This window comes from Fusarium oxysporum, chromosome II (genome assembly GCF_013085055.1).
Source record: "Fusarium oxysporum Fo47 chromosome II, complete sequence".
In the NCBI taxonomy this organism is placed as follows: Eukaryota; Fungi; Ascomycota; class Sordariomycetes; order Hypocreales; family Nectriaceae; genus Fusarium; species Fusarium oxysporum.
In genome coordinates, this window is record NC_072841.1 from 5,443,687 (window position 1) to 5,471,677 (window position 27,991).

A 27,991-nucleotide genomic window follows, 5' to 3' on the forward strand; every position below is an offset into this window, starting at 1 on the left:
ATGTACGTTAATCTTAGATCTCCATATATAATTCGATTGTCATGGCTTTCGGAACTCGGCAGAACTAGGAGCCAGTTGCCGGTTAATCATAATAAAAGGAGACATTAATGAATTTGGGATATAAGCAGTATGATATTGCATTTTATAACTCGAGGGACGACTGTGACTTCTACCATTGGCCAAAATATATGGGGGGTTAGGTACCTTTGATTTAATGTAGTTTAATTAGCTGCTCCCCACTGCCGTGACCTGGCAGGAGGCCCTCGCTTAAATAAGGCTTTTCTATTGTGACTGTAGATTCGTCTAATTGTTACTATCTTTAAATCTACAAGCATAGCCTCCTAAACTATTGCATCCGGGAAAACGCTCTGAAAAGAATTGCTCTGGTGCATGCTCACAGCCGAGTATAGCAAATTCCTCGAAGACCAATGCTTAAGTCCAAACCCAAGTAATAAACTAAGAAGAGCATCCCAGAGAACCCTTTATACAATTATAATATCCTCAAGCTTTCCATCATCCTTAGCGGCCCTAAACCTGTCTGATATCAATCTCTCTAGCCCTACCTTATCCAAGCCCTCTCTCGGGTCATGAAACGCTATGGCGGACCCTGACCCAACTCTTCGAAACGTTGGCACTTGGCCTAGGTGCAAGCTATCTTCGTCTAATAATAGAATTATAAAGAAAGGGCCTACCAGGCCGTCTGGGCTGTCAGGTAACGTGAGGTGGTTCTTGATCCATCCGAGAGGAACTGCAAAAATCTCAGTCTCGTCATTAGCAGAGACCGCTGGTCTACCGGCCTCTGGTGCAAGATACTTCCGACCATCCCAGGATGTCCCGATGCGAAAGATTTTATCATCTTCGCAACACCACAAATGTGGGCTGTCCGGCCTCCTGTGTACCCTCAACCTTGTCACGCCCATCAATATCCGGCCACCAGTGACCCTGCCAAACAAGTTTCCAGGGGTCTCCAGTTCCACTCTTGCATCTCGAACCACAGCAAGGTCTTCCATCTTATCAAACCAGTCAGTGCCGTAGTATATGGACGATCGCGTAGAAGCCCAAGACCAAGTCGGTGCCTGAGAGATGCCGGCAGGGCTCAGATCGGGAAAATCAGAATTCCAACATAGACCGCGGATAAGATCATCTCTCCATAGGCCCGCCAGATAACAGTCGCTTTGGTCCGAACTGCCATCTTCTCCTATGGATTCGGCTGCGAAACGGGCAGCTATCCCCCCCAATGCCGGTAATTTATCAGCTTCGAAGGTAAGATTCCGTCTCGAGTATCGTGTGACGATCTTTCTCCAGGCTCTCCAACACTGCGGTGTCGCCTTTGGAATCAAGTATTGACCGATGACAGTATCGGGATTGGACGGCGGCGGGCGCACAGTACAGCCGTCTTCCGCCAAGAAACTTGACCCGTACTCGAAGTAGGTTTGCGAGTGCGTGAAATGCAGTATCCGAGGTGAGAGATATCGCTCTTGTAGTGTCCAAGCACGCCCTGATAATGGTTCGTCCTCCAAATCGATGATCCGGCTGGGCTCTCCAACATACTTCAGTGGAGAGACACAGGCAAATACCTCGCTAGATATTCCATTTACATGAAAGGACAGAGTTATCTTTTCGTACACCGTTCGGGGGCCCAGGAAACCTTGGGAACTGTCCTTGGCCCGGCATGCAGCGATAGTCAGGGATGCGTTTCCGTAGACTTCGGACATCCTAGATGACTCACGAATCCAGTCATTAGGGTTGTCTTGCAAGATGCATAGACTGTCGATCCAGAGATATGGAATTTGCAGCTGGCAAGTCAACCAAAGAGCATCCTGAAAGGATTTAGGAAGGTCACTCGTCGGAATACCTGACCGAAGACTGTGGATCGTATTGGAAGTCAACATGAAAGGCCTGGAAGAGCCCCAGCAATGACTAAGAGCGGCATACTCTGCGTACTGGTCTTCTAGATCACAGAGAATAACTTCTTGTGAGTCTTTGCTGGCTCTGAGGACTCTTGTAGGAAGCCGTGTGAGTGTGTTCACGTGCTTGTGGTTCTCCCTAGACTGAACCATCCACCTCTTCATCTTTTCAAGACTGATGGTGGATTGGGGCAATTCAGGGACTTGACGTCTTGTTATTATGCCACTGAGTGGGCTATCTATATGCATAATTAGCAAAGGGGGCATTGAACTAGATTATAGGTCCGCTCCTCACCACTGTCAACCCAAAAGTTCACCCCTCCTAATAAATAATAGATAAGCCGACCTTTCCCTAAGTCTTTATTATAAGCAAGGACTTGAATGCCCTCCGTGTTTTCTTGGCCCGCTAGGAATAACTCGCACTTAGTTATCTTTTCCATTCTGGCACTGACTCCGATATTTCCCAGCGTAGTATCCACGCTGAGTTGGATCAAACGGCATAAATGACATACTTCCGCGCTCTTACGCAACAACTCGATGGATGTATGGTATGGGGTGAGACGCGCCGTTGAGTGGTCGAGCGACACATCCCAAGGGGTGTATGAGAACATATCCCGACCCCGATAGGACCCCTCACAGAGTCGATACAGGCTGTTGATATTTGCTTGGGAAATAGAGGGTAAATCGAGGCCCGAACAGAGCTTGCACAGATGCTCCATGGCTGAGCGCAGCTAGGCCAGGATGTTTTCGTGCGGGAAACTGGTCTAGTATTCAATGGAAAGTTTTAGAAGTGCGGGGGAGGTGATTATTATGCCATGCGGTTTATTAGGTAACGGTCTTACAATGTGGAGACAGAGCTGCATGCAAAGGATCAAGCACCCAGTAGGGGACTTTCGGGGCCGAAGGCCCCCCCGGACGAAAAATATACATACATACATACATACATACGAAAAAACTTAAACATCCTCCTTTGCCATCTTACTTTCTTGCAAGTGTTGTGCACTCGTCTCGTCTATCTATATCAGACTCGCTTGTCTCCCACTCGGTGGTTAAACCCTCATTTTCAGCTACTCTACTATCTACTATGTCTTTGGAGAGATTCGAATTCGACCGCACAAGTATCAGTGCTTGGATCAAGTGGGTGCTTAGTGACCCTAAGGGATACAGTTCCCAATGCTTCATGAAACTCGACCAAAACATCTTCCCGTTCAACAACTTCGAGGTCGATTCTTTCACAAGAGCCCCAGTCTTTAAACCCCGTCAAAGCTGTCTCATTTATGTCACACCGCTGTCTGCAGCAGCATACCTAAGAGACGAAGAGGCTGTCAAACGTGTGTCAAAATCCCCTGATCCTCACGAATCCAATGAGCGCATTAGCCCTCTCTCACTAGCCTATCTTGAAGGACTCTCCAGCATTATCCAACTTCTTGCTAAGAGGAATGAAACTGGCAATCCCTTGAATACAGTGCATATTGCTGCGAGAACGGGCCAGGGCCATTACATCTGCCACCTCTATCAGAAATTCCGTTTCAAGCAAGGCATCAATGATGTGGATTCAGTCCCGCCCGCCATTCACGCACTGTACCTAGACGACGATGAACAAATAAAAGAGATTTTTTTTAGAGCTTCTCGATCTGGATAAGGATGCTGCAGATATTATGGGGGTATGGAAAGATCATTGGACATGCGCTGATCTTGCCAGGACGATGTGGAAAAGCAATGCTCTGGTAGATTGGCTTGAGGACAAATGCAGGTCTCTAACGAGCTGAGGTCATACTTGCGCTGAGTATATAGGTCAAGCAGTACTCTGAATACATCCGCCTCCCTTGTCGATAGCATACGAGTTGCATTTCAGCCGGCCATGCAAAAGACCTCTTCAAGAGATACCACTCGCTTTCTTTCTCTAGTGATTACTCATGTTATCTTGCTCCGGCGCAGTACTTAAGGGTGGTCTCCCCCTTTCCAATTCTCTCCCAACTTCCTTCTTTATCACCATCAAAGCCTTTACAAGACAGCTCATCCCGCTTTAAACATCTTGTTTTATCTCTTTCTTTTCATCGATAGCCAACGCAACCCACAATGTCTCGCTCACGCCCTTCTTCCAGCTTCAGACCTGAGTGTATTGTTAACATGACTCAGACCTTCCCCGGCCGCTTGTCTACTTATATCTCCATACCGATAGACTGATGGAACTTTGTATCCCCTCGGCGCCTTTACCTCCGTCAATGATGACCTAGTCTACTCTCCCCTGTATGAGACTCGGACAATGCTCTCCCCGCTATGCTACGCTGCGCTTCAAGGCTTGGATGAGGCTATTCGTTTTCTGTTCCTCTTTCGAAAGGAGGACGAACAGAGGGACTTGGACTTTGCCCTATTCTTAGCCAACCGTTCTGGGCACCTAAAAACGGCTGACTTGCTTTTGAGCTACGGAGCAAACCCGGGACAGGAGTCTTTTTCCAATGGTTTACATGGTGCCGCCTGGCGAGGGCTGAAGAGTGTGATATACCATTATATCAATAACCTCCATGCCAACCCTGATATTAACGATGCATCATTCACGACACCAGTTACGTATGCCATGCTTAACAAACAAGACGAACAGGATGCTTGGGATACTATTGAGTGTCTCTTTGGGTTAGGAGCGAATCCTTTGGCTAGATTTGGTAATCGGGGTTGGACTTGTGCCGATCTTGCATGGGAGATGGGGAAAAAGGATTTAGCACAAAGACTCGAGGATTTCGCAAAATCTGGTTCACCATCTATTTCGACTTATCCAGCAGCAGTTGCACGACCTCTAGGTTACCGTTACGTGAGGCAGCCTGTAGAGCATTGCCGTAATAGCCGCCCTGCGCGTTGACATCTGCTCCCTTGTCCAGCAGTAGTTGCACAACCCTCAGGTTGCCGTTCAGTGAGGCAGCCTGTAGAGCATTGCCGTACTCGCCGCCTTGCGCGTTGACATCTGCTCCTTTGTCTAGTAGCAGTTGCACGACCTCCAAATCGCTCTCAAGTGAGGCAGCCTGTAGAGCATTGCCGTACCTGTAGTCCTCCGCGTTAACATCTGCTCCATTGTCCAGCAGCAGTTGCACAACCCTCAGGTTGCCCCTAGATAAGGCAACCTGTAGCGCATTGCCGTGCTTGCCGCCCTGCGCGTTGACATCTGCTCCATTATCTAGCAGTAGTTGCACGACGTCCAAATTGCTCTCATCAGAGACAGCCTGTAAGGCAGCGTGTAGAGCATTGCCGTACCTGTAATCCTCCGCGTTAACATCTGCTCCATTGTCCAGCAGTAGTTGCACAACCCTCAGGTTGCCGTTAAGTGAGGCAGCCTGTAGAGCCTTGCCGTACCAGCCGAACCAGGTGCCCTCCGCGTTGACATCTGCTCCATTATCCAGCAGTAGTTGCACGACCTCCTGGTGATCGTGAATTATGGCAGCCTGTAGGGCATTGCAATACCTGCCGCCCTCTGCGTTAACATCTGCTCCCTTGTCCAGCAGTAGTTGCACAACCCTCAGGTTGCCGTTAAGTGAGGCAGCCTGTAAAGCATTGCCGTGCTCGCCGCCCTCTGCGTTGACATCGGCTCCTTTATCTAATAGCAGTTGCACGACCTCCAAATTGCTCTTATAAGAGGCAGCGTGTAGAGCATTGCCGTACTTGCCATCCTCCGCGTTAACATCTGCTCCATTGTCCAGCAGTAGTTGCACAACCCTCAGGTTGCCGTTAAGTGAGGCAGCCTGCAGGGCATTGCCGTACTCGCCGCCTTGCGCGTTGACGTTTGCTCCCTCTGTCATCAGATCTCTTGCGGCCCCTGCGAGTCCAGCTAAACAAGCATAATACAGTCTGGATGCTCCAGGGGGTCCTGGTTCATGGTCCCGCCAGCGGTCGGCCTGATATAATCGACACCACCGTTGAAATGTCGTCTCGTCTCGTAAAAAGCTAACCGTGGTTCGAACGATTTCTTCAGAAGTCTCGGCCGAAACGGCGTATTCCGTCCAGTATTCTGCCGCATATCGTGCCATCGGAAAATCGGATCTGATTGTGCTGCAATTGTTCTTGATATCACCAAGATAAGTCAGGCAGGTTCTGGTAATGACAATGCTGGCACTTTCGAGGTCGAACTCGGCTTGTTCGAGAAGATACTCTTTGACAGAGAAGTGAGCAAGATGAAGTTCGTCCACGGTCTCATCGTAGTTCGTGGCTTCGGCGATTGTCACCAAGCTGGGGCAGTATCGCAGGATGTCGGCTGCTTGAAATAGCCTGCGTTTAACGTCGAAACCTCGAGGCTCTTGATTTATCTCTGTGGCTATTACTTCGACGGCCTCTGGTAATGTCAGAGGCCGCCTGGTGTGAACAAGAAACTGCAGGAGACGAATCGCGCTGCTCTTATATTCCGATGGTATGTTTTGGACCATGCGGCGATATGTCTCATTCAGATCACGAGGCAAAGACATGAGGGTTGTCTCGATGGCTGCTGGACTCAGACATCTAGCAAGAGTTTCCAGTTGACAAGCTGCCCATCTGAACCTGCGACGAATGTCAGAAAAGTGTTTGCTTTATATAGGTGACCTAGGTCAAAGCTTACATCCCATCGGCTCCCTCCCCGATTTTGTCACGAATCTCCTCTAGAATACTTGGAGATAACTTTTTATCCACGAAATCAGGCTTCTGCTCAAGCGCTGCCTCAACGTAGGAGCGTATGTCGGCGTTGATAACGTTCTTATCAAGTTGGACACAGTTTAGCTTGTCGAATGACTGAGGGATCGCGCTTCTGAACTCTACTTCAGGCCGGCCAGTGACGATGAGCTGGGCCTTCTTGGATGCTAAATGTTTCAGCCATTGCAGAAGTTCCTCCCTTGCTGTACACTCATCTAGGGCGTCAATGATAACGAAAACCTTTCCAGCAGTTTGTATCATTGTGTCAACACAGGCTGATAAGGCATTCGTATCCGGTTGTCTCCGTCCATCATCATAGGAAGTGAAAAGACTATTAAGTCTTCTCGCGGCTTCGTTCCCGGTATGATAAAGCTGAACTGCCAGGGAGCGTAGGAGATCTTCCAGTTTCTGTTTCCTGGGATCGCTAAAGTCGAAGAAGAAGGCAAGCGTGGTATGTGTGTCTATTTGCAGAAGATGATCCAGAATTGTCGTACTTAGAATGGTCTTGCCACATCCTGCCAGGCCGTAGAGCCATAGATGTTGACGTGACCCAAGTTTCCATTCCTGGAAGGCTGGACTGTTTAGAAACCAGGCCCCAGTGCCGGGATGGTGGCGTTTTCTTGCCAAGTTGGCATTAGTTGAACAATCTGGCGGCGACAGCCATCGCCCGGTTTCGGCGAAACGATGGTCAGATGCCATGCTCATCACCGCATGTTTGATTTCATTTCCCGTGGATTCGACTGTTTAAGGTTAGAAGAAGAAGAGTGAGCTGGCGTTGTGATGCTAACTAGAACTGAGGACTTCGCTGATACGCTTCTCAGCCTCGACCTTGCTGGGAGGAATCTGGCGTAGGAGATCTTTGGCATACGCCGCTGCTATCATTGCCGCAAAGCCCTGCCACTCCTTGTTCTTGTGCGAGTCAGAATAATCGCATATCCCGCGGATCACCAGACACGGGAAGTGGTTCATCAAGCCGGCCGCCTCCATCTCGAAACAAAGGACGTCCATACTAGCCGCCAGCTTGTCCCGCGCAAGTGCGTCCTTCATTAACTGATTTGCGCTGGCGATCAACCCATAATGGATGGCAGGGTCATCCTCCTGCTCGCCCCGTTCTTTTCGATCCACCAGACAAACGGGATCATTGCTGCACACGTCGGCGCATCCATCTGACGAGTCCGGATGCACAATGTCGGACCGGTAGAGTCTATCGCTATCGGAGGGTGGCCGAGAATATTTCTGTCGCAGACGTGGCCATTGTTCCAATGCCCTATCAACATGGGCATTGAGCCGATGCCCTTCGAGCTCATACTCAGCCTCGAGCCCGCTCAATGCTGTCAAGAGCAACTGTGGCGGCTGGTTCAAGGATCCTGTCGTGACGAACGCATGCTCCTGAATCGCCTTACCATAGTCATATTGAAACACACCGCCTTTCCCACTGCCACGGGTACTCACAATAACATCGCCAAGTCGTATATCGTGCTTTGCGCTGGGGGCGCCGCCGCCGATACCGACCATCAATCCGAAACGAATGTTTGGAAAGCTGCGCAGCATGTCCCTTGCCACAGTGGCGGCGGAGGTCGTGCCATACTCAGATTTAGGCAAGACGGCCATGACAACGTTGTGCTTCCCGATTCTCCCCAGAGCATAATTATTATTGTCATTATCGGCGATTGTTTCGAGTTGGTCGTGTTTTTCATCAAAGAAGGCTCGCGCAGCGACAAATTCGGTAGTGACGGCACAAATCCAGCCGACCGTGTACTTCTGGGGATTCGACATGGTCGGCGATTGATGTTGAGCGGAGAGGGAGACGTGGTGTTGTATGGACAGACAATCGCAACAGAGGAGCGCTCGAGGAGGAGGTCCGCATGCTCTTGGTGGCGGCGGGCATGTATCAGGCTCTGAGGATGTGTGAGAATTTTATCAGTCAGGCTCACGGCGTGTCTATGCAGCAACTTACGGCGGGCTGGGCGTTGTAGCTACATGATTGGCGAAGACCTCCATGCCAAAGCAACTGTGAAATTAAGTCCTTGGCAGCTGAAGCCTGCCTCGATTATTGATAGTGTAGTAGGTATTCAATGGGGAATTTACCTTGTGTGCGCGCTGCGGGGTTAAGTAAGGTAGGCTGTCTTAATCCGGATGGAGGAGTAGCACTCGTTTGATCTAAGCCAATAAATAAAGTGAGGCGAGAGGCGAAGCCGTGCGGTGAAACACACGTCTATATGTACCAGTACAATAATAAGAGCGTAAAAATTTAAGTTCAAGAAAAACATAAAGCGTTAAAAATGATTACACTATGCCACTAAGCGACAATATCTTAGTTTTCAGAATTCAGATTTTATATTTAATTTTGCTTGGATGTAATCATTGTTGCATCCAAGATCAGAATTAAGAGCTCGGCGCTAATGGTAATGTGAACTTAGTGCGTAAGCTGCGAGGGGTGTGGACGTAAAGCCAATTGATTTTCGGTTATAGACGGGGCTGCCTGTAGAGTCCGAAATGAGTGACACAGTCTCGTCAACATCTTAGCTGGGGGCTGGCATCGACCAAATTGCGGGTAAGCAAACCGATTGACCAGCTCGCAAAGTCACCTTAATCCGCTAATGACTCATAAATGAGGTTCAGCACCAACTTGAATCGTTTACTTTGGGCAAAGATAACCTCCTCATTCGAGGTCCCCTGCTTGCTCTAGCAGCTTGAGATTAAGCGAGTGTCATTCCCGGCTAGTGGGGTTTGGCCGACAGTCGAAACGTTCTGAACATTCATCCGTGACATCCCACGTCACTTGTCGACATTTGACTGCCTGGCTCGAGCTGCTGACAAGGACCGAGAAGGTTGGAGCCCACGCCAGCGCCCGCTTTGTATTCGCGCCTCTCCTGCCTATGAGTCTATCCGATGCGTGCCTAGGTGGCCGACCATTCTTCAATCCCAAGAACCCGATCCTCCCATCTCTGGGAGGTCTATGATTCGTTCAGCGAAGTGGCCCATTTCCGACGAGCGTTGCGGCGACGATCACCTATCCTGACCCGCATTACAAAAAAGCCAACATGAGTTTCATTGGACACATTACATAAGAAAATAAATGAGCCCGCCAAAGACGAAAGGAAAATGCAATAAAGAAATAAGCTGGATGTCGACGCTTTCAATACAATATCTATCTCCTCCAATCCCTTGCGGGACACAGATATCATGCCTCGTGTATGTCCAACTTTTGCCCTTTCTGGAGTGTGCATTGCCGCTTTACCCTTATCACACGCTTGGAATCCAGTAATGACTACAGGAACAGCAACTTGAATAGATGGATGATATCCGTAGAAGGTATATAGTGACGAGCTCGCAGACAGCACTTGTAGAGTTACTGAGCCTTCGAGATTCGGGGCTTGCCATTGCCCGGACCGAACCGCCCTCTTTCCTTCTTAACTGGGATGTTCAAACTATTGTGATGGTTTCGGATATAAACTGACATGTTGCGTGCGCGTGTTTTGATACAAACCCCAGTCCTGCCTCCCAGTATCCAGCTCGGGTGAAGTTTCCATCATGGTTCTTCTGCAATAGGAGACCATAAGTTTGGGATTCACTCGATGTTTCCAAAATCGCAAGAAGATATATGTTCTCTTGAGAAACCAACCAAGACTTCCTTTCAGTTTTGTCCCACGAGTCTGCTGTATCAGCAGTAATCCCAAAAGTGTGCCCTAATATAGTTTGGATATCTTGGTAGCCGGCACGTCCAAGCCTACCTTCGGATACGAACTCTTCCGTCTTGTATTCCCTGGGGATGAGCGCTTCGGAGGCTACTAGAGGTCCAGTCAATGTTAAGGAACCAGACCTGACTTGGCCAAATTGGTTTTTCGGGTCAACTAATTCCACCGTAATATCCGCTACATTAGATAGAACAGCGCCTTCGTTGTCCGTGATATTGAAATTCACACGACAGTCCATGCTCGCCCAGCTCCAAGATGGTGCACGGTAGACCTTCGACCTTTTTATCGGCCCTTCCGGGAACATCTCCCAAAGAAGAGCGTGTGGCATTGTACTGCGAAAGATTCCAGCACAGTAGTCGTTGCCAAACCATGAGACGCAGCGCCGAGCGACGGCGGCGAAGGCAACAAGTTTGTCTTCATGCGGATGACTAAGTTGACGGTCCGTGTACGGTAACACAAGGTCATAGTAGAATGTGAAAAGATTTCCGCGTTCTCGAATACTATATGCGGATTGGTACAGGCAATCAAATCCTGTCCATTCATCATTTCCAGCACCTTCGGGGAGATATTCCGTGAGGTTGCGACTTCTATCACATTCCCAGGAGATGCGATCCAAAGCAAAGTGTAAGGTTCTGGGTGAGAGGAGCCGCTCTTGGAACACCCATGCCCTTTTACTAAGGGGAAGGTCCAGTCTCGCCCAAGAAAAGTCATCTGGTGTGAATATTGTGCAAAGATTCCTGAACTTTGACTGCTTTTCTGCATCAGCTAGTTGATGGTCGTTTTCGTTTGGAATTCCCGACTTGATTAATTCATCCGAGTACGTATGCTCACTCGATCTTGTTGATGATGCACTTGGTGGGCGTGCAATTTTGGGCATGGCGTGGAACGGTGTCCAGAGGTAACAATCTTGAAAATATGCCGGATCCCTCGACCTGAAAGCACCTCCATGGGGGTTCTGAGAAACATCGATAGAAATATTCAAGTCGCAGTTAAGATATACTCGATACATGTCCTCAGAATGTGAGAGCCAATCTGCATGCGAACCGTCACCAGCCTGTAGGATGCAAAGCGAGTCGATCCAAATGTATGGAATACCCATTCGACGACAGGTGATGATGGCATCTCGAAAACTTGTGGGAAGGTGTTGCAACTGAATTTCGCTGCAGAAATCGGATAACGTGTCGGTTGTTAACATGAGAAAGTTTGGGTTCTCCCCCCAACAATGGCTTAACGCCGCATAACCGCCTTCTGGAGTCTCGTTCTCTGATAAAACCAATCTTGGCGACTGTTGTTCGTTACCAACATGGATGAGTCGCTTTGGATACCAGCCTGCATCCTGTGGGCCGGAGGCAGGTCCACAGTTGTGATGATCCTTACAGGTCTGGAGCCAGTTCTTAGCCACGCGTGTAACATCCTCGTGGCCGGTATTATCTGGGATATCTCGCAAAGAAGGGAAGTCTGTTCGAACCCGAGTGGGGTCCGAATCCAGATCGGCAGCAACAAGGTCGAGAAACTCATTGTAACCAGATGGACTGTCTGATGAGGAAGAAACCTCAACAAACACACACCAGTCTGAGTGGGTTGGAGGCCTGTCGTCGTCGATTGACGTGTTGGAGTTACCGTCAGCAGACTCATAGAAATATATTTCCCAATGGAGCTCCCATGAGTTCGCCCACTTGAATTCATATTCTAGAGGCTTCAAGTTGTCAGATGGAAGCTTTGGGCTGAGGTAGTAACAAATTCTACACCCATTCTTTGCGGCAGCGGCAACTCTTTCATAATCTTTGTGATAAAGCCCGCGCATCGCGCTGTTCTGAAACATATACATGCATGTCGCACAAAGCATTGTAGCAACAATGGATCGGAGTAGAGTTTACGAAAAGAGTTTGCAGCAGACTCTCAAAGCTGTCTTAAAATGTTAAAATGCCTCGTGATGCCAGAGCCTTCGTAAGCTGATGTGAGCGGGGCTAGTTGGGGGCCGAAACTAGCTAACCCATGTCAGATTGGAATATGCCAGCGCATGCTGCCATTGTACCGTTGCCACTCGACTTAGCTTAGTTATGATTCCGACTGATTGGCCAACGACCAAGTCGTTGATACCGACCCCTTGGAAGATGCCGGTTTCATCCATATTCCAACGGTTATAGCCGTGGATGACCGTTATCTCGGGATCCTTTAATTGGTGGAACCAAGACCGGATGATAGTTGCCTTTGCCCCTTCAATACGCTTATATTCAACTCTAATTGCCTTTAGAGTTTTGATTCGCTCAGCGCTTGCGAGAAATCGGGTAACCCAATGCTTGCCGAGGGGATCATGATCGCCTTGTAAGCTTAAAATCCGGATAACAAGTTGCCTGATTTGGAAATGCGTTAGGGCGTACATAGGGTATCTTGTAATCGTAGCCAATGGATAAGATCCTCTTCAACGGTCGGGCCGAGCCGCTGCTGATCTGGATGAGCCTTATTTCGAGGCATAATGCCTTTAAGTCGGCGCCGTAAGCTTGATCGGGGTACAGAAGCTTCTTCGGCAGCCTTGATTTGTGATTGGCCGTTTTGAACAAGGTTAATTATTATGGCTAATGACGAGGTTATAAAAAGCTTCTAAAGTCTTATTTAAGTCAGAATCAAGCTGCATTGGATCTGTAGGGCTGAGCGCTTGCATCTTGACATGGTATGAAGATGAGAATATGTAAGGTAATGACCAACACAATCGAGTCAGAATATCGTCGCCGTAATAATGCGATTCTCAGCGTCATGTCTTACTGTTCTGTCCAAGAATCCCCCTTGCCACCTGTGACTAGATACAAAGCGATTGATACGAAGAAAGATTTCAATCTACACGACAACGCCACCAGGGATACAGAAAGCAGCGCTTTGGGTGATGCAATAACTTCAGTCTTTGTCAAAAGCCGGATGGAGCGAAGTCGGAGATGCTTTCTCTGTGTCGGTCGGGCCACTACTCTTCAGCCTCCCGATCCAGCTATCCATGGGCTAATCAAGCCTTTCTATTCAACGGGAGACTTGAGCAGGCACTTCAAACGACACCATCTCTCTAATATTCAACCAAACGAAAAGCTCCATTGCCGCCTGTGTGATGAGACTTTAGATCATAAGATGCACTTGCAAAACCATGCTGAGACAGTACACGGGACTGTATCACATGGATGTTAATCATCGGCTTCGCATGGAATAACCGTTGGTGATCTATATGGCGAAACCTTCTGTTTTCTTGGGACTATCTCTTTAATGGGTTTTGCTTTGACTTTCAAGATCGAGACCAAGTGGCTCTCAACGCCTCAGGGAGAGGTACCAACAAAGCCAACTAGTCCGCCGTTAGTGCAGGCCCCTAGTTTTGGTACTTATATAGGTTCCAGAGGTTCTAATTAGTAGCTTAAGTAATATACCCTTCGTTCTAACGAAAGAGGGAGTCCGGTAAGTCACGGCGTTATTTGGTCAAATTTTGGTGACTTGAGTCAATTCTAATGGTTAGATGTTATCAATGGCTGGGTTCTGGCTTTGCATGAAAAGCAAGGTAATGATCTAACGGGATCCTCTATTTTGAATCCTGACTGGGTTAGAAATTTGGGTCACCAGTGTTAGACGGTAGACCGTAGAACGGATCGGTGCGAATTACAAACTATAAGTCATCTATATGACGGCTACTACATAGTCCAAGACCCAAGGCTTGCATTTTGAAGAGCATTATAAACCCTTCCAGACTTAGCGGCATTTTTAACATGCCAGTCAATGCCTGCGACCGTCTTTCTCACGTTGCTGAAAAATTCTTTGGTCCCCATGCGATTGGACTCGGTTGTATTGAGAGTGATGATATCTGCCAAGCGTCTTAGGCGGCATATGCTCCACTACTTTTCACACCACCAAGTAACGTCTCGAGTCGATCTTGTGAGTTGTCTCTTGATCATTATACTGGCGACGTATCATGCAACAAGTTTACATCGTCAGTTTGGGTCTTCCCCACATTTGTTTTCGTCTTATCATGAATCATAGGGGATTGCACCGCATATTGAACCTTCAGTTTTTGATGGAAGGAATCGACCCATTCCTCCATCCATGTTTCAATCTGTAATTTTTTGTCAGTGTTGTTGTAAAATACGTATTGAGAGATTAAGACGTACAGGGATATACTTGAAGATCAGCCATGCAGTTATTGTCAGGAGCAGGGAAGTCGCTACGACGGGAATGTACCATCTCCAGTCTGGGTTATCTTTTAACATGTTGACGTTCATACCGAATAGGCTCTATGGTCGCTATGTTAGTAAGTTTCTAGACACATTTTGTTGGTCCTATTCGTGCTCTTACCGAGGCAAACATAGCGGGGAGGAAGATAAACTACAGTCGTTAATGCCGATACACTTTGTGAAGAAGAACGCTCTTACGGTTACCCAGCTAAGGCGCTTAGTACTAGTCGCGGTGGAAGTCGACTTGAATGACTCGTTGATTGAGACCCAAGCAAACTCCTATATGTTATTAGCATGGGGTCTTTCCATGAGGGCATTCAGGCGACTAGCAAATTGTAGTAAATCTCTGACTGTTTGGTCCAGCGCGTCAAGTTTTTTAGTAGTGTTTTCGAAACACCTGTTCACGGTAGCCCGACCCTCTTCCGAAGCCCTCACAGATTCGTTGTAACGACGACGATAGTTGTCAAAGAATGGTCTGGCCTCATGAAACTGGTCTTGGACGTAGTTACGAATTTCGGCCAGGTTTCTGGCTAATCCAGCTAAGCGATCTATGAGCTCAGGCGATTTTCCTTTCTTTTCCAATTGATCAATTCGCTATGTTGAGAAATATGTTAAATAAGGCCTGGTGTCTTTTGAAGGGCGTGGAGTAATACAAACTTACACATGTATGTAGATAGCTCTTTGTATCATCACATAAGGCTGACCACCTCCTTTCGAGCTCTGCGATGAAGAGTGCAAAGAACTCAATACCGTTATCTGGCATCCAACCGTACGGTAGCACGCTAAGATGAGCGATCGACTTCCAAGAAGATTCGCCATTCGATATCGCTGGGGGCATCATCGTCCAGGATATGCCAATGGGCATGGGAGAATTTTTCCCATCGTAGAAGGCAATGGAAGTAGGCAATGAAGCAGTTGCAGAATACTTGACTCCTTGCGGCAATTCATCGGTTGATATTTTCAACTTAGCTGCTGCATTTTTAAGCCAGCGTTTCTCCCATGGCAATGTCGAGTGCGGATCAAAAATCCTGACTTTAAGTTAGTCAAGCTCAAAGCCCTAATCACGATAAATAGCTTACAGCATTTTCCTTGGTAGTCTCCAGAGCTGCAGAGACTCTGGGATTTCTCGGTCTGCGACAATTCTGACAGGGAGTTCTCCATCACAGCGTTCTGTTAGCCACACAGTAGCCAGGTTTTGCTTTCCATAAGCACTGAGCCACTCGCGATACTCGATGCCTCGAGGATCTGCCGAATACTCTAGCAGTAAATTGATGAGATCAGGACTCTTTTTATCGATTGCTAAACGTAGACAAGTCCAACCCTGGCCATCCTCAGCGTTGATATCGGCTCCACGTGAAAGGAGTTCTTCTGCTATTTCTATTTGTTCATTAAGAACTGCAATATGTAATGGTGTCTGATTAGAAGAGTTTCTGGAATCAATGTTACCCTCAGAGAGGAGCAAACATATCTGCGTTCGCTCCCCTTCGCGGACAAGCTCGTGTAACGTGATTCGACTGTGTTCGAGGAGTAATTTCACCACAGTCGAGTGCAAGTTCTCTGTGGCCCACCATAACGGCATGTGTCCGCTCTTATCCTTAGAATTATACTTAGCACCTCTAGCGATCAGGAGTTCTGCCACTCCTACATGACCGTAACGAGCAGCCCAAGAGAGCGGCGTCACGTCGTCATTATCATTTGAATCAGAATCAACACCATCTTTCTCAAGAAGCAGCTTCACAACCTCCTCATAACCATTCTGTGCGGCACGGGATAACGGTGTCCTGCCGAAATCATCTTTGGAGTCAGGATCGACGCCTTCTTTCTCGAGAAGCAGCTTCACAACCTCCTCATAGCCCTTCTGTGCAGCCCAAGATAACGGTGTCCTGCCGGAATTGCCTTCAGAGTCAGGATCGATACCATCGTTCTCGAGAAACAGCTTCACTACCCCCTTATGACCCTTATCTGCAGCAATAGCAAGTGGCGTTGAGCCTAATGTATTTCTTGAGTCAGGATTGACACCATCTTTCTCGAGAAGCAGCTTCACGACCTCCTCATGACCCTCCGTAGCAGCCCAAGATAACGGTGTCGTGTCGGAATTGTCTTTGGAGTCAGGATCGACGCCTTCCTTGATAAGAAGCAGCTTCACGATCTCCTTATGGCCCCCCATAGCAGCCCAAGATAACGGTGTCCTGCTGGAATTGTCTTTGGAGTCAGGATCGACACCTTCTTTCTCGAGAAGCAGCTTCACGATCTCTTCATAGCCCTTCTGTGCAGCCCAAGATAACGGTGTCCTGCTGGAATTGTCTTTAGAGTCAGGATCGACGCCTTCTTTCTCAAGAAGCAGCTTCACGATCTCCTCATGACCCTCCGTAGCGGCCCAAGATAACGGTGTCGTGTCGGAATTGTCTTTGGAGTCAGGATCGACACCTTCTTTCTCGAGAAACAGCTTCACGATCTCTTCATAGCCCTTCTGTGCAGTCCAAGATAACGGTGTCCTGCTGGAATTGTCTTTGGAGTCAGGATCGACACCTTCTTTCTCAAGAAGCAGCTTCACGATCTCCTCATGACCCTCCGTAGCGGCCCAAGATAACGGTGTCCTGCTGGAATTGTCTTTGGAGTCAGGATCGACACCTTCTTTCTCGAGAAGCAGCTTCACGATCTCTTCATAGCCCTTCTGTGCAGTCCAAGATAACGGTGTCCTGCCGGAATTGCCTTCAGAGTCAGGATCGATACCATCGTTCTCGAGAAACAGCTTCACTACCCCCTTATGACCCTTATCTGCAGCAATAGCAAGTGGCGTTGAGCCTAATGTATTTCTTGAGTCAGGATTGACACCATCTTTCTCAAGAAGCAGCTTCACCACCCCCTCATGACCCTCCGTAGCGGCCCAAGATAACGGTGTCCTGCTGGAATTGTCTTTGGAGTCAGGATCGACACCTTCTTTCTCGAGAAGTAGCTTCACGATCTCTTCATAGCCCTTCTGTGCAGCCCAAGATAACGGTGTCCTGCTGGAATTGTCTTTGGAGTCAGGATCGACACCTTCTTTCTCGAGAAGCAGCTTCACGATCTCCTCATGACCCTCCGTAGCAGCCCAAGATAACGGTGTCGTGTCGGAATTGTCTTTGGAGTCAGGATCGACGCCTTCCTTGATAAGAAGCAGCTTCACGATCTCCTTATGGCCCCCCATAGCAGCCCAAGATAACGGTGTCCTGCTGGAATTGTCTTTGGAGTCAGGATCGACACCTTCTTTCTCGAGAAGCAGCTTCACCACCCCCTCATGACCCTCCATAGCAGCCCAAGATAACGGTGTCGTGTCGGAATTGTCTTTAGAGTCAGGATCGACACCTTCTTTCTCGAGAAGCAGCTTCACGATCTCTTCATAGCCCTTCGTAGTAGCCCAAGATAACGGTGTCGTGTCGGAATTGTCTTTGGAGTCAGGATCGACACCATCCTTCTCGAGAAGCAGCTTCACGATCTCTTCATAGCCCTTCTGTGCAGCCCAAGATAACGGTGTCCTGCTGGAATTGTCTTTAGAGTCAGGATCGACACCTTCTTTCTCAAGAAGCAGCTTCACAATCTCCTCATGACCATTCTGCACAGCAAGAAAGAGTGGTGTTGCAGAATCGACGTTGCGAGCATTCAGATCGGCCCCTTTCTCAAGTAATCTCTCCACGCCTTTGCGGTCTCCCAAAGACGCTGCCTCATGTAATTTCAGGTCCATTTCAAGATGCGTTGAAATGATTATTTGGTGTATTCGAGCCCAGGGTCCTGGAGTGCGACGGCAAGGTGCAGGATGGATGCTTTTCTGTTATGCGTTTTCTTTGCTGTCTCAAAGCCGGAAATCTTTGCTAAGTTCCAAGTCAAGCGTGCACCCGCCAATAGGGTCAACAAGGGCCAGCTGCTGTACTGGCAGTACGTATAATGCAATCTAAGAATGAGGCGAGACAGACCTTTCTACACGACGCCCGTTGAGCGAGGAGGAAAAGGCAATGTTGTGTACAGAGAATTTCAACAGAGGGATGTAAGAATATTGGAAGCGGTAAGAGCGCAAATATGTCGAGGTTCGCATACTCTCAAAAAAGAGAGGGGTAGAAATCGGGCTCCGAAGATATGCAAGCAGGTGGGCTCACAGCGCCTATAAGCATCAGATTGCGGCAGGCTGGGCGTTATAGCAGATGATTGGTGAGCAAATTCATGGCAAGGTCACCCTCTCAGGCCGGATGGGCGAAGCCTGGTCTCTTCAAGAAACCAATTGGGCGAATGACCAGACGAAGAAGGGTGTGTCAGTGCTCTCAGTCTCCTTTATTCATCGCCTTCATTTGTGTCGCGGTAGCTTCCATCATACTTGGATTCCGAGATTTTGTCCTTGGCGGGACCACTTTCTGTTCTGCTGCTCCCTGCGTTCTCCCGTGATTCAACAGCGTTGCCAGCGAACTAGCTTGATGTGATAGGTGTTTTAATGGGAATTTACCTTGTGTGCGAGCTGCGGGGTTAAGGTCGGCTGCCTAATCCAGATGGAGGAGTGGCACTCGTGATCTAAGCCAATAAATAAAGTGAGGCGAGAGGCGAAGCTGGGTGGTGAAACGCACGTATATACGTACTAGTATAAGAATAAGAGCGTAAAAGTTCAAGTTCAAGAAAAACGTACAGCCTTAAAAATGATTACATTATGCTACTAGACGACAATATCTTAGTTTTCAGAATTCAGATTTTATATTTAATTCTGCTTGGATGTAATTATTATTGCATCCACGATTAGAATTAAGAGCTTGGCGCTAATAGTAGCGTGGACTTAGTGTATAAGCTGAAACCAGGGCTGCGTGAGAGGAGGGGGATGTGGAAATAGGGCTAAGGTGTGTGACTACCGTTATTGCAACTGGAACCGTTTCCAATGGATGACGCTATGGTCGATAACGGTGGTAAGGACATAACGGCACCCTCTTGGCTCTCCAGGATCAGTCGAATCCCCGATCGGATATTAAGTCTCTAAGTGGGTCTTGCTGTTCGTTCATGTAACCTGGAGCCCCATTTAAGTCAAGCGCTCTAGTGTTGATTACGGCAAGGCCTTTCGCAGCTCCGCATCTCGCGTAATTTACATGCACAGCTTACGAGTGCTCTCCTGCCCTTCTCCTTGACTTGTCATCCACAGTCAAAGCCCATCCCGTGTCAGGCAGTCCTTACGTCGGGATATGCTCAACAACACGTCCGTTATCCTGAGTAGTCAGGCCTATTTTTGACCTACTGCGACTTCTCCCTCCAACTTAGCCGCCTTCGGCGTCGGTCACGCAGAACACTGCACACGCCGCGAACCATGGATTATTCCCCATACTCGGGGGCACCAGATTATGCAGTTGTTGGACCAGTTTTTCGAACATCTCAACTTGCTCTGTACGCTTTCCTTTACCCCTTGGGACTGTATCTTTAATGAGGTTTGATTTGGGATAAGTCGACCTATCATTTCTTCCTTTTAATTGTAGCGGGAATATTCAGACATACTCAGATCTGAACGTAGTATAGCTAGCATAGCCACGTATCACCAATGGGTAAACGGTTAGCATTCATTTTTTGCATCGTTCTAAATGCACAGATTGTATGATTGTCCAAATTAACAAAAGAAAGCGAACTAAACTCAGAAAGCTTCGTCTCACCAACCAGCCTTTATCCATTACGTCATCGCAAACTCGTCTCGAGCTCAGCATGTCTCCAAGCACATGCAGATATCTACACCATTAGTACCAAGAGTCGTCACCTTGACCATTGCCAGAGCATTTACCCTACGAATCTCTTCAGAACCAATTGCAACTTGCTTGGTCACACCATGCACGATGGTCCTCATCTTCGCGAGCCCGATTGTGAGTCGATGCGACCGAACGGGTTTCGATACCTAAATATACCCCAATACATCCGCAAGGAAACGTGCATGGTGGAGGACAGTCATTCAAGCCTAGAAACGCAGGAATGCTCTTCGTTCCTGGGTAGATCGGAGTGGTCATAGCAGGAGCGTCATCTCCGATCTGGAACAGTCCCAGGTCAACTTCTGCCTCTCTTTCCATACTACTCTCAGCCCCCGCAGGAAACGGCGATAGACTCTGGTCACCGAAACAGGTAGCTGAGTCGACGACATGTAACATGTAGCTTTCTACATGCTTACGAAATGAGGAGATGTATTGTTCATCTCGCTTGACACGGATCTCGATGTCATAAGTATCAACTTCATTTTGGAAGTCAAAGTTGTACCACATCCTCAATCCTCCAATGCCATTTGTCAAAGTAAGAGCTTGCTCTGACACTATCAGCACGTGGTAATGCGACGTCGCATCCGTGCGCTTCTCTTTGCCTCCGAATATCTTACAAGGCGAAGGTTCCACCGTCGCCTGAAAAGTCTCCAAGAATTCCTGAGGATCATGAATCCGACTTCCTAAAAAGGACACAAAGTACATCCTTGCGCTAACTTCTGCCTCGAGACAGTCTGCGCTCAGAAGACGACCGACATTTCCACGGCAAAATTTCGAAAGGCTCATTGTAATAGTTGTGAATAGGTATAACAAAGTAATGGCGTGTATCGAGTGTAAAAGCTCAGCTAAGGTTGTCCTCCTATGAATCTTACGGGGCATTTGCCCATCTTTATACTTCTCCTTGACCAGGTCGTTCCTTATGTCTTGACATGACCAGATCGTTCCTTATGTCTTGACATGACCAGATCGTTCCTTATGTCTTGACATGACCAGATCGTTCCTTATGTCTTGACATGACCAGATCGTTCCTCGTGTCATGATTGGGCAGCCTGGACACGAACGCGCTCGTGTCTGTTGTAGCTATTTGGACAGGCGGTCGGCCATGGCAGTATGTGGGTGGTAGGGGATCAATGTTCTTCCGACATGAGAAGTTAATCGATGAACAGTTGCAAGCTTGGCCCCGAAGTCTGTCAGTCAGACATTATATGCACAGCCCCATGTGCCTAATATTCCTTTCATCATACTATACAATATCTCGGCTCCTCCTCACTCAGACATAATGAGAGTGTGCCGACCTAAACACAGCCTCCAACATCGCAAGGTCGTTTCGACGCCCTTGCTCTGATCGTTCTCGGTCGCCTGCCAGTTCCGTCACCTTCGTATCCTGCGACGCACCTGACCTCGATTTCCGCTTGTTTGGTACTAACGGCGCTAACGGATGTCGTGGTTTGTCGAGCAGCACAGCTCGCTCAAAGTCGATTAACAAGACATTGTCAGTTCGTGGATCATATAAAATGTTGGCCGCTCGTATATCCTTGTGAATCACGCCTCTTCGATGCAAAGTGGTCAACGATGTCCGTGTCTTGGCCTCAAGCTGCATCATCCCGTCATTACCAAGCTGGACTTTGTCGACGCAGTGACCGCCCCATGACATGAATGCCATGTATACTACATACACCCGGTGTGCATAATAGTACGTTTTGTGCATCGACCTTAGATCAATTTCACCTAAGAAAACTGGCATATTCTCGCCCTGGCATGGCCCGCACCGTTCATACACTGCAGCTTCGTGTTGAAGGTCTGGGATGAAAGCCCGTACCGTGCCTTTGCTGACAAAAGTGTAGCCATACTTTAGCAGGGTCACCTGGAAAAGCACCCCGCGCGCTCCACCCATCCCCAGCGGGACGATGCCGTCGTCAAGGGAGTAGACCAGCTGGTTTCTGAGATGTTCAAACCATTTCTGGTAGGATATTGGATGGCGGATGCGACCATTGGGGCAGCCTTTTCCGCCAGCAGTCGCCTTATGCAGAACTGCGTTTGGGCAATCTAGGTCGAGATACCCGCCTTTCTTGAGACGGAGAAGGCATTGTTGCGTACAGTACTGCCGACCTTGGCCTTGACCACTCTCTCGGCCGCTTGGCCGGAGCCGAAGCGCTATCCGTTGGCTCCGTCGAGATCCCAGCCTAGCAGTTGGCGCGCTTGGCGTGGGCGTATCTGGCGGTCCTGGCGCTGACTCGTCGTCCGATGGCTCGCGCCTGTCATCCCGCCGTAAATTCGTGTCGCTGACCTCAACTGCAGCGGTTCGCCTAGTTCGCCTTCGGGGAACGGATGGTGTCCGATCAACGTCTTTGTAAGTAGTAGGTCGGTACTCAGATGAGTCGTCCGGCGACACCGTTCGCTCGTCTCTGGGGATGGAGCGTAACGTGCTTTCGAAATCTACAGTCCATGTCTTCAAACCCTCCATGGCCTTGCCACGTTCCTCCTGGCCATGTCCACGGCGTTCGCCAGGCGAACCCAGTGCCATGAGTGTGAAGGCTAGATACTGGGCGACGGCTGTGCAGAGGTGAGCGTTTTCCGGATGTGCCAGAACCTCCGGGACAGGCTCAGCAAGGTGATATTGAAGTTTTTGGGGACAATTCCAGTCAATCTTGAAGAATACAAAGGCTTCGCCAGTGGTCAAAACCCCATGCTCGAGGCCGCTTTCGATCATGTAATGATACGTCTGCGTTACGGCGGCTGCCGTCAGCTTTTCCGCGTTGTATTGGAATCGCGCCTTTGTATCCGCTGATTTCGGGATCGTCTTTCGGTTGACCACCTCTTTGTAGATGTTCATGGGGCGAAGGCCGACGCGAAGTAGCGGAAGAGACAGCTTGTGGGGTGGCTTATACTCCTCGACGTGTAGCATGCGGCGCCACTCCGGTAGATCATCGTCGGATCGATATATGCAAATCTGATCGGGTCGTAGTAGGCCTAGGTCTCGTCGGTGGTCGGGCGTCTGTGGCAGCGCTGGCGGTCCCTCTCTCTCGACGACCTCCTCAGCCACGTCACTGATCGCATGAGGATGGTTCTCGAAGACGATACCGTTGCCCAGGTCAAAGACACTCCTGACATCCTTGACCTGCTTGAGCTCCTCTACGATGGCTCGGACTGGATCCTCGACGGCCTCGTGCAGGAACCTTTCCAGCATCTTTTCATCTGCTATCGGCCGGCGGGCAATCCTTTCCCCTAAACCAATGAGAAAAGCTCGATTCTCGAAGAGACGTCGCTCGGTGGGAAATGTGGCGAAGAGGGCTCCGAAAACATCTTTCTGTTCGTCAAGGAAGTCGGCCCACGGTGCCAGCTCGTTGGGGCACCATTTATCGCGCGGGTTGGTGATGGAGCCCTTTGACGTTAGGTTGGGGTTCATTTCGACAGATAGTTTTGCGTACGCGAGGACGTGTGAGTCTCCCAAGTATTCGACGAGCGTCAATCGTTGCGTCTCTCTCTCCGACGCTTCAGCACGTTGTCGTTCTTCGTCAATCCGCTGCTCCGCTTCTTCTTGTCGTTTTTCGGCACGTTGTCGTTCTTCTTCGATCCGCTGCTCCGCTTCCTCTTGTTGTTTTTCGGCGCGTCGTCGCTCTTCTTCGATCCGCCGCTCCGCTTCTTGTTGCCGAGCCTGAGCAAGCTTCAACAGCCTTTCCAGTTCTTCAATCCTCCCGAGGGCATCCATCTTGAGCTCTGCGTGCTATTTCAACCAAGCGGCTTTTGTGTACATGAACAAGTCATTTAGTACGAAGAAGCCGCCCTTTCCCCTCTTTGGGTCTGTTGCCGGGGTTACAGTGTGGAATGCCGGATAAATTGCGGGCCATCAGCACAATATCTCGACGGCGGCCACATCCGCAACCGGATGCGGATAGACTTGCCTAAGGCCAGAGGCTGGGTCGCTGTCGACATTCGTCGCCATGACGGTCGTAGTAAGGTCGTGAGGGTCCTTAGGAGCTTGCGGATCTGCTGGGCAGCGTGCGCTCGCACAGCGTAGGTGATTGTAGACGCAGGTGTAATCCAGTGCCTTCCCAGGCTGCCTGCAGTGCAGGCTCACGAGTAGGCAGCCTCACTGGTCGTTGCATTTTATTGTCGGTGGTGGTGGTTCCGAGCTCGGGAGCACAAAACGCGCATTTTTCCTTCTCTGTTAAGGCAAAGATGGGTCCTAGCCGAGATTTACGTGCGTTCTTGGTTGCACGACTAGGCGGTCGGACCCCTGCCCTAACAGCCGACTAACAGCTAGTGCCAAGGAAAAATAAATTGAGGGGAAGGTGCTGACTGCTCTGTCGGCAAGCTGACATGTTTGCAAAGCGGTTACACCTCTCGATCAAGCAAGTTTTATGATGATGACACGCATCCGAGAGGTTTTATGCAATTCAGCTGTTGATAATTTTCGGGGATGCATCATGGCTACGTCGGCTGGAGCCCGTCTTCTGGGGTCCGTTTCGAGAAGCGATTTTGTGCAAGATACTCTGGAAACCGCGTCCTGGTACCCATTCCTGACGACGTGCCCCACCGATTCGCGGTGTGCGGTACCTCGGCGGAACCTGAAAACGCAGAGATGTTAGGATATAGCCCCACCATAGACCATCAATATCACAGAGGGCAGCTCCCCATAACGCCCAGCAAGTATAGGGGGCTTATGCCCTAAAACTGAACCTCAGCGCTGGAAAGGTTCCGTACGGTCACCCATTCGAACGCGGTCGCGATCAATATCGAAACACGACAATCCAGCGACGGCAACCATCACGGCGACAATAGCCCATCTCCAACGCCAAACCTGCCCGATCATCCGGTCCTCTTTCTATTAACTGGCTTGCTGATCCAGGCTTAAAAATTTATAAGATTCTCAGTAAGAACCACATTGTGATAGATTTGTGACGGGAAACCACACGAACTCAGATGAGCTAGATCGTACATTCTTGAATTGAAACTTCTCCGCAGCTTCAGCTACGTAACTTCCCAATAGCTAGTGACCATTCTTATGAGCAGCTAAGTCATCCGCGATGTTATGCGGCTGACAGTTCTTCAGAAAGCCGCTTACCGAACTCACCCGTGAGCGCTAGGAGCTGAAGCTCCCAGAAATTGCTCCTTAGATCTATCGACGTGTACCTCTGGTCTTTTGGAGATTATTATAGAAAATCAGCTTCGCATACCAAAAGTAACACTTGCAGTCTGATGTTATCTGTCAACCTACGGGCGCAATCTGAAAATCACGAAATGCAGAAACATGTTTCTGCAAGAAGTAGCTGCAGCTTTCTCAGAAAACGGAAGCCTGATTATAGCGAATAAGTAGATGCAGCGGGTACCACCTAGCGTGCCAACACTGGGACTGTACATAAATGAGAGCCTCCACCTCAAACGTAGAAGCTGCCGGATTTTTGGTAACAAGGTCTTTCATCCCTGGATTACATACTTACCAACGATGCTATCTTCTGAGATCCGTCTCAATGCATCCGGCTTGCTAGCCGTCGGACCCGCTAAGGTGGAACAGTGAGTACCACTAATGTCTGTATTCATACACACTTTCTCTAACGTGCCAATCAATGCCAGATTTTTGACACCAGAACTCGTGAAATTTGTGATCGGGAGCAAGAAGACCGAATTCAATCTACACTTAAGCCTGGTTTCGTTCTTATCTACCCGACTTTGCCGTCTTATCGAAAATAGCAGGCAGTGCATCTACTTGAAAGATGTTGATGAGGACGTATTCTCACGCTTCAGTCAATTTGTCTATTCCGGATCATACCTAGGCTTCGGCTTCGGCGGGCGAGATGTTTCAAGACTATCTGACAAGGATGCAGAAGCTGGAATCGCAAGGCAATCCAGCAGTAAAGTGCTGTCGAACACTGAAGACTCACTCTTGGGCAACGAGGGCGCGCACGAGCCACCATCCTCGTGTCCAAACAGTTTAACGACAAGCAAGCCACATTCTCTATTTGGATCGAGCCTAGTCAGAAGGAACGACGGCGCATCTTTGGGGTTATTTGGACAGCCCTTGCGCAGCACAACCCCTAATCCCAAACAGTCCCCAATGAAACTTCCCTTTTCCTTCGTATCTTGCGCCAATGCCATAACGACCAATGTAAGCTGCGCTTATTGCAGCCAGGACGCGTCGAAGGTACGGGTTCCTTCTAAGCGCAAACAAATCCCAGCGATGTGTAGTTGTGAACTACCTGAACAAATTGGAAATAAGCAACAGTTCATTTCCGACTTCATACGGACACATATCCCTACAGCCAAACCAAGGCAGAGTATGCAAACTAAAATAACTCCACATGTTGCGGATTTCAAGCATGTTCTAATTGGACATGTACGACTCTGCAATTTCGCTCAAGAATACGCCGTCAGTTCCCTGATGGACTTGGCTTGTGAGAACTTGGTCTGGGAGTTAGTGCATTGGGTCATGTCTGAGCGTACGTTCGTACCTATCTTCGGAGGGCTTATTCGATTTGTCTATAGCAGCTGCCACATCCAAGGAGGAAAGCTGCGTCGAATTCTGGCGAATTTTGCTGCCTGCGTGCTTGAGGATGTGTGTCTTTTAGAGGGCTGGCACGAGCTGATTACCGAAGTACCATCCTTTGCTGTGGATATGGTTTGCAAGTTGGCGGATCGCTGCGTTTAGAATGGAGTATTTAGCCCGAGGAACTAGTATCATTCATTTCACGATTATTCTCGCATCGTGTTGAAGAATCTGTGTCCACTGCCGTGTTGAGTTCTATCTTCTCGTGCAAAACGTGATTTCCAAGTAGATTTTTCATCATCAGCCTCCGACAGCAATACTCGCTCACATTTTCTTAGCATTGAATTTTGGCTTGAAAGTCTAACAAGATGTCTGAGTTCCAGATTTATTGACTTAGGTACTAGCTACCCTAAACAGAAATGACGTAAGGGCGTCGGAAAAGGCTTAGGTAAAAAGCGAGCACATGCCCGCTAAGTGCATTTTACATCGGCCATCATCTACGCCAAATGTCCGTACTTAATCACGCGTTCTTCACACCAGCAACTTGGACATTGATATGAGGACGAACGCTTTTCGCTCCACGACTGAACAATCGAGTCGTGGCCGGCCAAAATCCCGCAAGCCATCTCTTTCGGGTAACGCTTTTGCACGCCTTTCCAGTAGCCTTTCCTCTTAGGTCGGTATCGATAGCAGACGCAACATGGCGCCCAAGACTTCTTGGATCGCCCTCGAGCATCCCGTGGCTGTACAACGTGTAAGAGGGCGAGCATTGCAGAGCAATCCAGATAATACGCGCGGTGCTTGGGCGCTGAAGGGATCATTGTGATAGTCATCGAGGAGACAACGAGCAGCCGCTTGCACGTGAGTGCTAGGAACAACTGACCGACTGAATCAACGTGCACCAGGATTTCAAGCAGCAGCTCATTAGGTAAGACTAGGAGTCCTGATGATTGAATTGGATGTGACTGCTTGAGAAGCTGCTCTCGTCAGTACAAGAGTCACCAAATTTTAGACGTAGACATGGCCTACCTTTATTGGAATCTTGAACGCATCCCACTGCGCAGGAGAATGCTTGCTCTGGCAATCTTCCAAGTGAAAAGGCCACTGTGCATACATTGGATTTGACGAACGCGGAGATTTTTAAATGGAAACCAGACGATATCATAGTTGTCATATTGAATCCACCAGCAGACCGGGGGAAGAATGTGAATATTTGACTAAACAACCATTCTGATCTGGATTGTTTGTCCAGGTAACTACGGCAACGGTCGGCACAGTCTCTGATCGGTAAGTGGGTCTTGCTGTTCGTTCATGTAAC

At 48.9% G+C, this 27,991-nt stretch overlaps 10 protein-coding genes across 10 annotated transcripts; 3 read left to right on the forward strand and 7 right to left on the reverse strand.

The window, feature by feature from the left end:
• Nucleotides 1-419: 419 nt before the first annotated feature.
• Nucleotides 420-2,323, reverse strand: FOBCDRAFT_216489 (heterokaryon incompatibility protein-domain-containing protein). The gene is made up of 2 exons (XM_059609449.1): nucleotides 2,203-2,323; nucleotides 420-2,146 (listed from the first exon to the last, which is right to left on the reverse strand). Exon 2 carries the CDS (start codon nucleotides 2,070-2,072, stop codon nucleotides 483-485), a length of 1,590 nt encoding a protein of 529 aa, XP_059466854.1. The 5' UTR covers nucleotides 2,073-2,146; nucleotides 2,203-2,323; the 3' UTR covers nucleotides 420-482.
• Nucleotides 2,324-2,991: 668 nt separating this feature from the next.
• FOBCDRAFT_270240 (uncharacterized protein) lies at nucleotides 2,992-3,549 on the forward strand (the record flags this gene model as incomplete). Its single annotated transcript, XM_054703572.1, has 1 exon — nucleotides 2,992-3,549. The coding sequence occupies one exon, from the start codon at nucleotides 2,992-2,994 to the stop codon at nucleotides 3,547-3,549; it is 558 nt and encodes a 185-aa protein (XP_054559547.1).
• Nucleotides 3,550-4,101: 552 nt separating this feature from the next.
• On the forward strand, nucleotides 4,102-4,764 carry FOBCDRAFT_127330 (uncharacterized protein; the record flags this gene model as incomplete). Its single annotated transcript, XM_059607822.1, has 1 exon — nucleotides 4,102-4,764. A coding segment is annotated over one exon (663 nt), but the record flags the coding sequence as incomplete, so codon positions are not given.
• Nucleotides 4,765-5,547: 783 nt separating this feature from the next.
• FOBCDRAFT_289342 (uncharacterized protein) lies at nucleotides 5,548-8,349 on the reverse strand. The gene is made up of 4 exons (XM_059611743.1): nucleotides 7,346-8,349; nucleotides 6,487-7,297; nucleotides 5,808-6,428; nucleotides 5,548-5,724 (listed from the first exon to the last, which is right to left on the reverse strand). Exons 1-4 carry the CDS (start codon nucleotides 8,331-8,333, stop codon nucleotides 5,625-5,627), a joined length of 2,520 nt encoding a protein of 839 aa, XP_059466856.1. The 5' UTR covers nucleotides 8,334-8,349; the 3' UTR covers nucleotides 5,548-5,624.
• A 1,560-nt stretch (nucleotides 8,350-9,909) lies between these two features.
• FOBCDRAFT_237466 (uncharacterized protein) lies at nucleotides 9,910-12,101 on the reverse strand (the record flags this gene model as incomplete). Its single annotated transcript, XM_059610149.1, has 3 exons — nucleotides 9,910-9,988; nucleotides 10,048-10,213; nucleotides 10,292-12,101. 3 exons carry the CDS (start codon nucleotides 12,099-12,101, stop codon nucleotides 9,910-9,912), a joined length of 2,055 nt encoding a protein of 684 aa, XP_059466857.1.
• A 2,004-nt stretch (nucleotides 12,102-14,105) lies between these two features.
• On the reverse strand, nucleotides 14,106-15,236 carry FOBCDRAFT_216498 (uncharacterized protein). Its single transcript, XM_059609450.1, has 6 exons — nucleotides 15,116-15,236; nucleotides 14,785-15,048; nucleotides 14,653-14,733; nucleotides 14,576-14,605; nucleotides 14,392-14,514; nucleotides 14,106-14,336 (listed from the first exon to the last, which is right to left on the reverse strand). Exons 1-6 carry the CDS (start codon nucleotides 15,215-15,217, stop codon nucleotides 14,178-14,180), a joined length of 759 nt encoding a protein of 252 aa, XP_059466858.1. The 5' UTR covers nucleotides 15,218-15,236; the 3' UTR covers nucleotides 14,106-14,177.
• A 4,866-nt stretch (nucleotides 15,237-20,102) lies between these two features.
• Nucleotides 20,103-21,263, reverse strand: FOBCDRAFT_289355 (uncharacterized protein; the record flags this gene model as incomplete). The annotated part of the gene is made up of 3 exons (XM_059611744.1): nucleotides 20,606-21,263; nucleotides 20,270-20,563; nucleotides 20,103-20,155 (listed from the first exon to the last, which is right to left on the reverse strand). Coding segments are annotated over exons 1-3 (810 nt in total), but the record flags the coding sequence as incomplete, so codon positions are not given.
• FOBCDRAFT_248480 (uncharacterized protein) lies at nucleotides 21,141-23,898 on the reverse strand (the record flags this gene model as incomplete). The annotated part of the gene is made up of 2 exons (XM_059610848.1): nucleotides 21,141-23,681; nucleotides 23,745-23,898. 2 exons carry the CDS (start codon nucleotides 23,896-23,898, stop codon nucleotides 21,460-21,462), a joined length of 2,376 nt encoding a protein of 791 aa, XP_059464307.1. The 3' UTR covers nucleotides 21,141-21,459.
• A 1,723-nt stretch (nucleotides 23,899-25,621) lies between these two features.
• Nucleotides 25,622-26,856, forward strand: FOBCDRAFT_216503 (uncharacterized protein). Its single transcript, XM_059609451.1, has 2 exons — nucleotides 25,622-25,703; nucleotides 25,764-26,856. The coding sequence occupies exons 1-2, from the start codon at nucleotides 25,636-25,638 to the stop codon at nucleotides 26,833-26,835; spliced, it is 1,140 nt and encodes a 379-aa protein (XP_059466860.1). The 5' UTR covers nucleotides 25,622-25,635; the 3' UTR covers nucleotides 26,836-26,856.
• A 176-nt stretch (nucleotides 26,857-27,032) lies between these two features.
• On the reverse strand, nucleotides 27,033-27,836 carry FOBCDRAFT_216504 (uncharacterized protein). Its single transcript, XM_059609452.1, has 2 exons — nucleotides 27,705-27,836; nucleotides 27,033-27,652 (listed from the first exon to the last, which is right to left on the reverse strand). Exons 1-2 carry the CDS (start codon nucleotides 27,787-27,789, stop codon nucleotides 27,171-27,173), a joined length of 567 nt encoding a protein of 188 aa, XP_059466861.1. The 5' UTR covers nucleotides 27,790-27,836; the 3' UTR covers nucleotides 27,033-27,170.
• Between the last annotated feature and the right edge of the window lie 155 nt (nucleotides 27,837-27,991).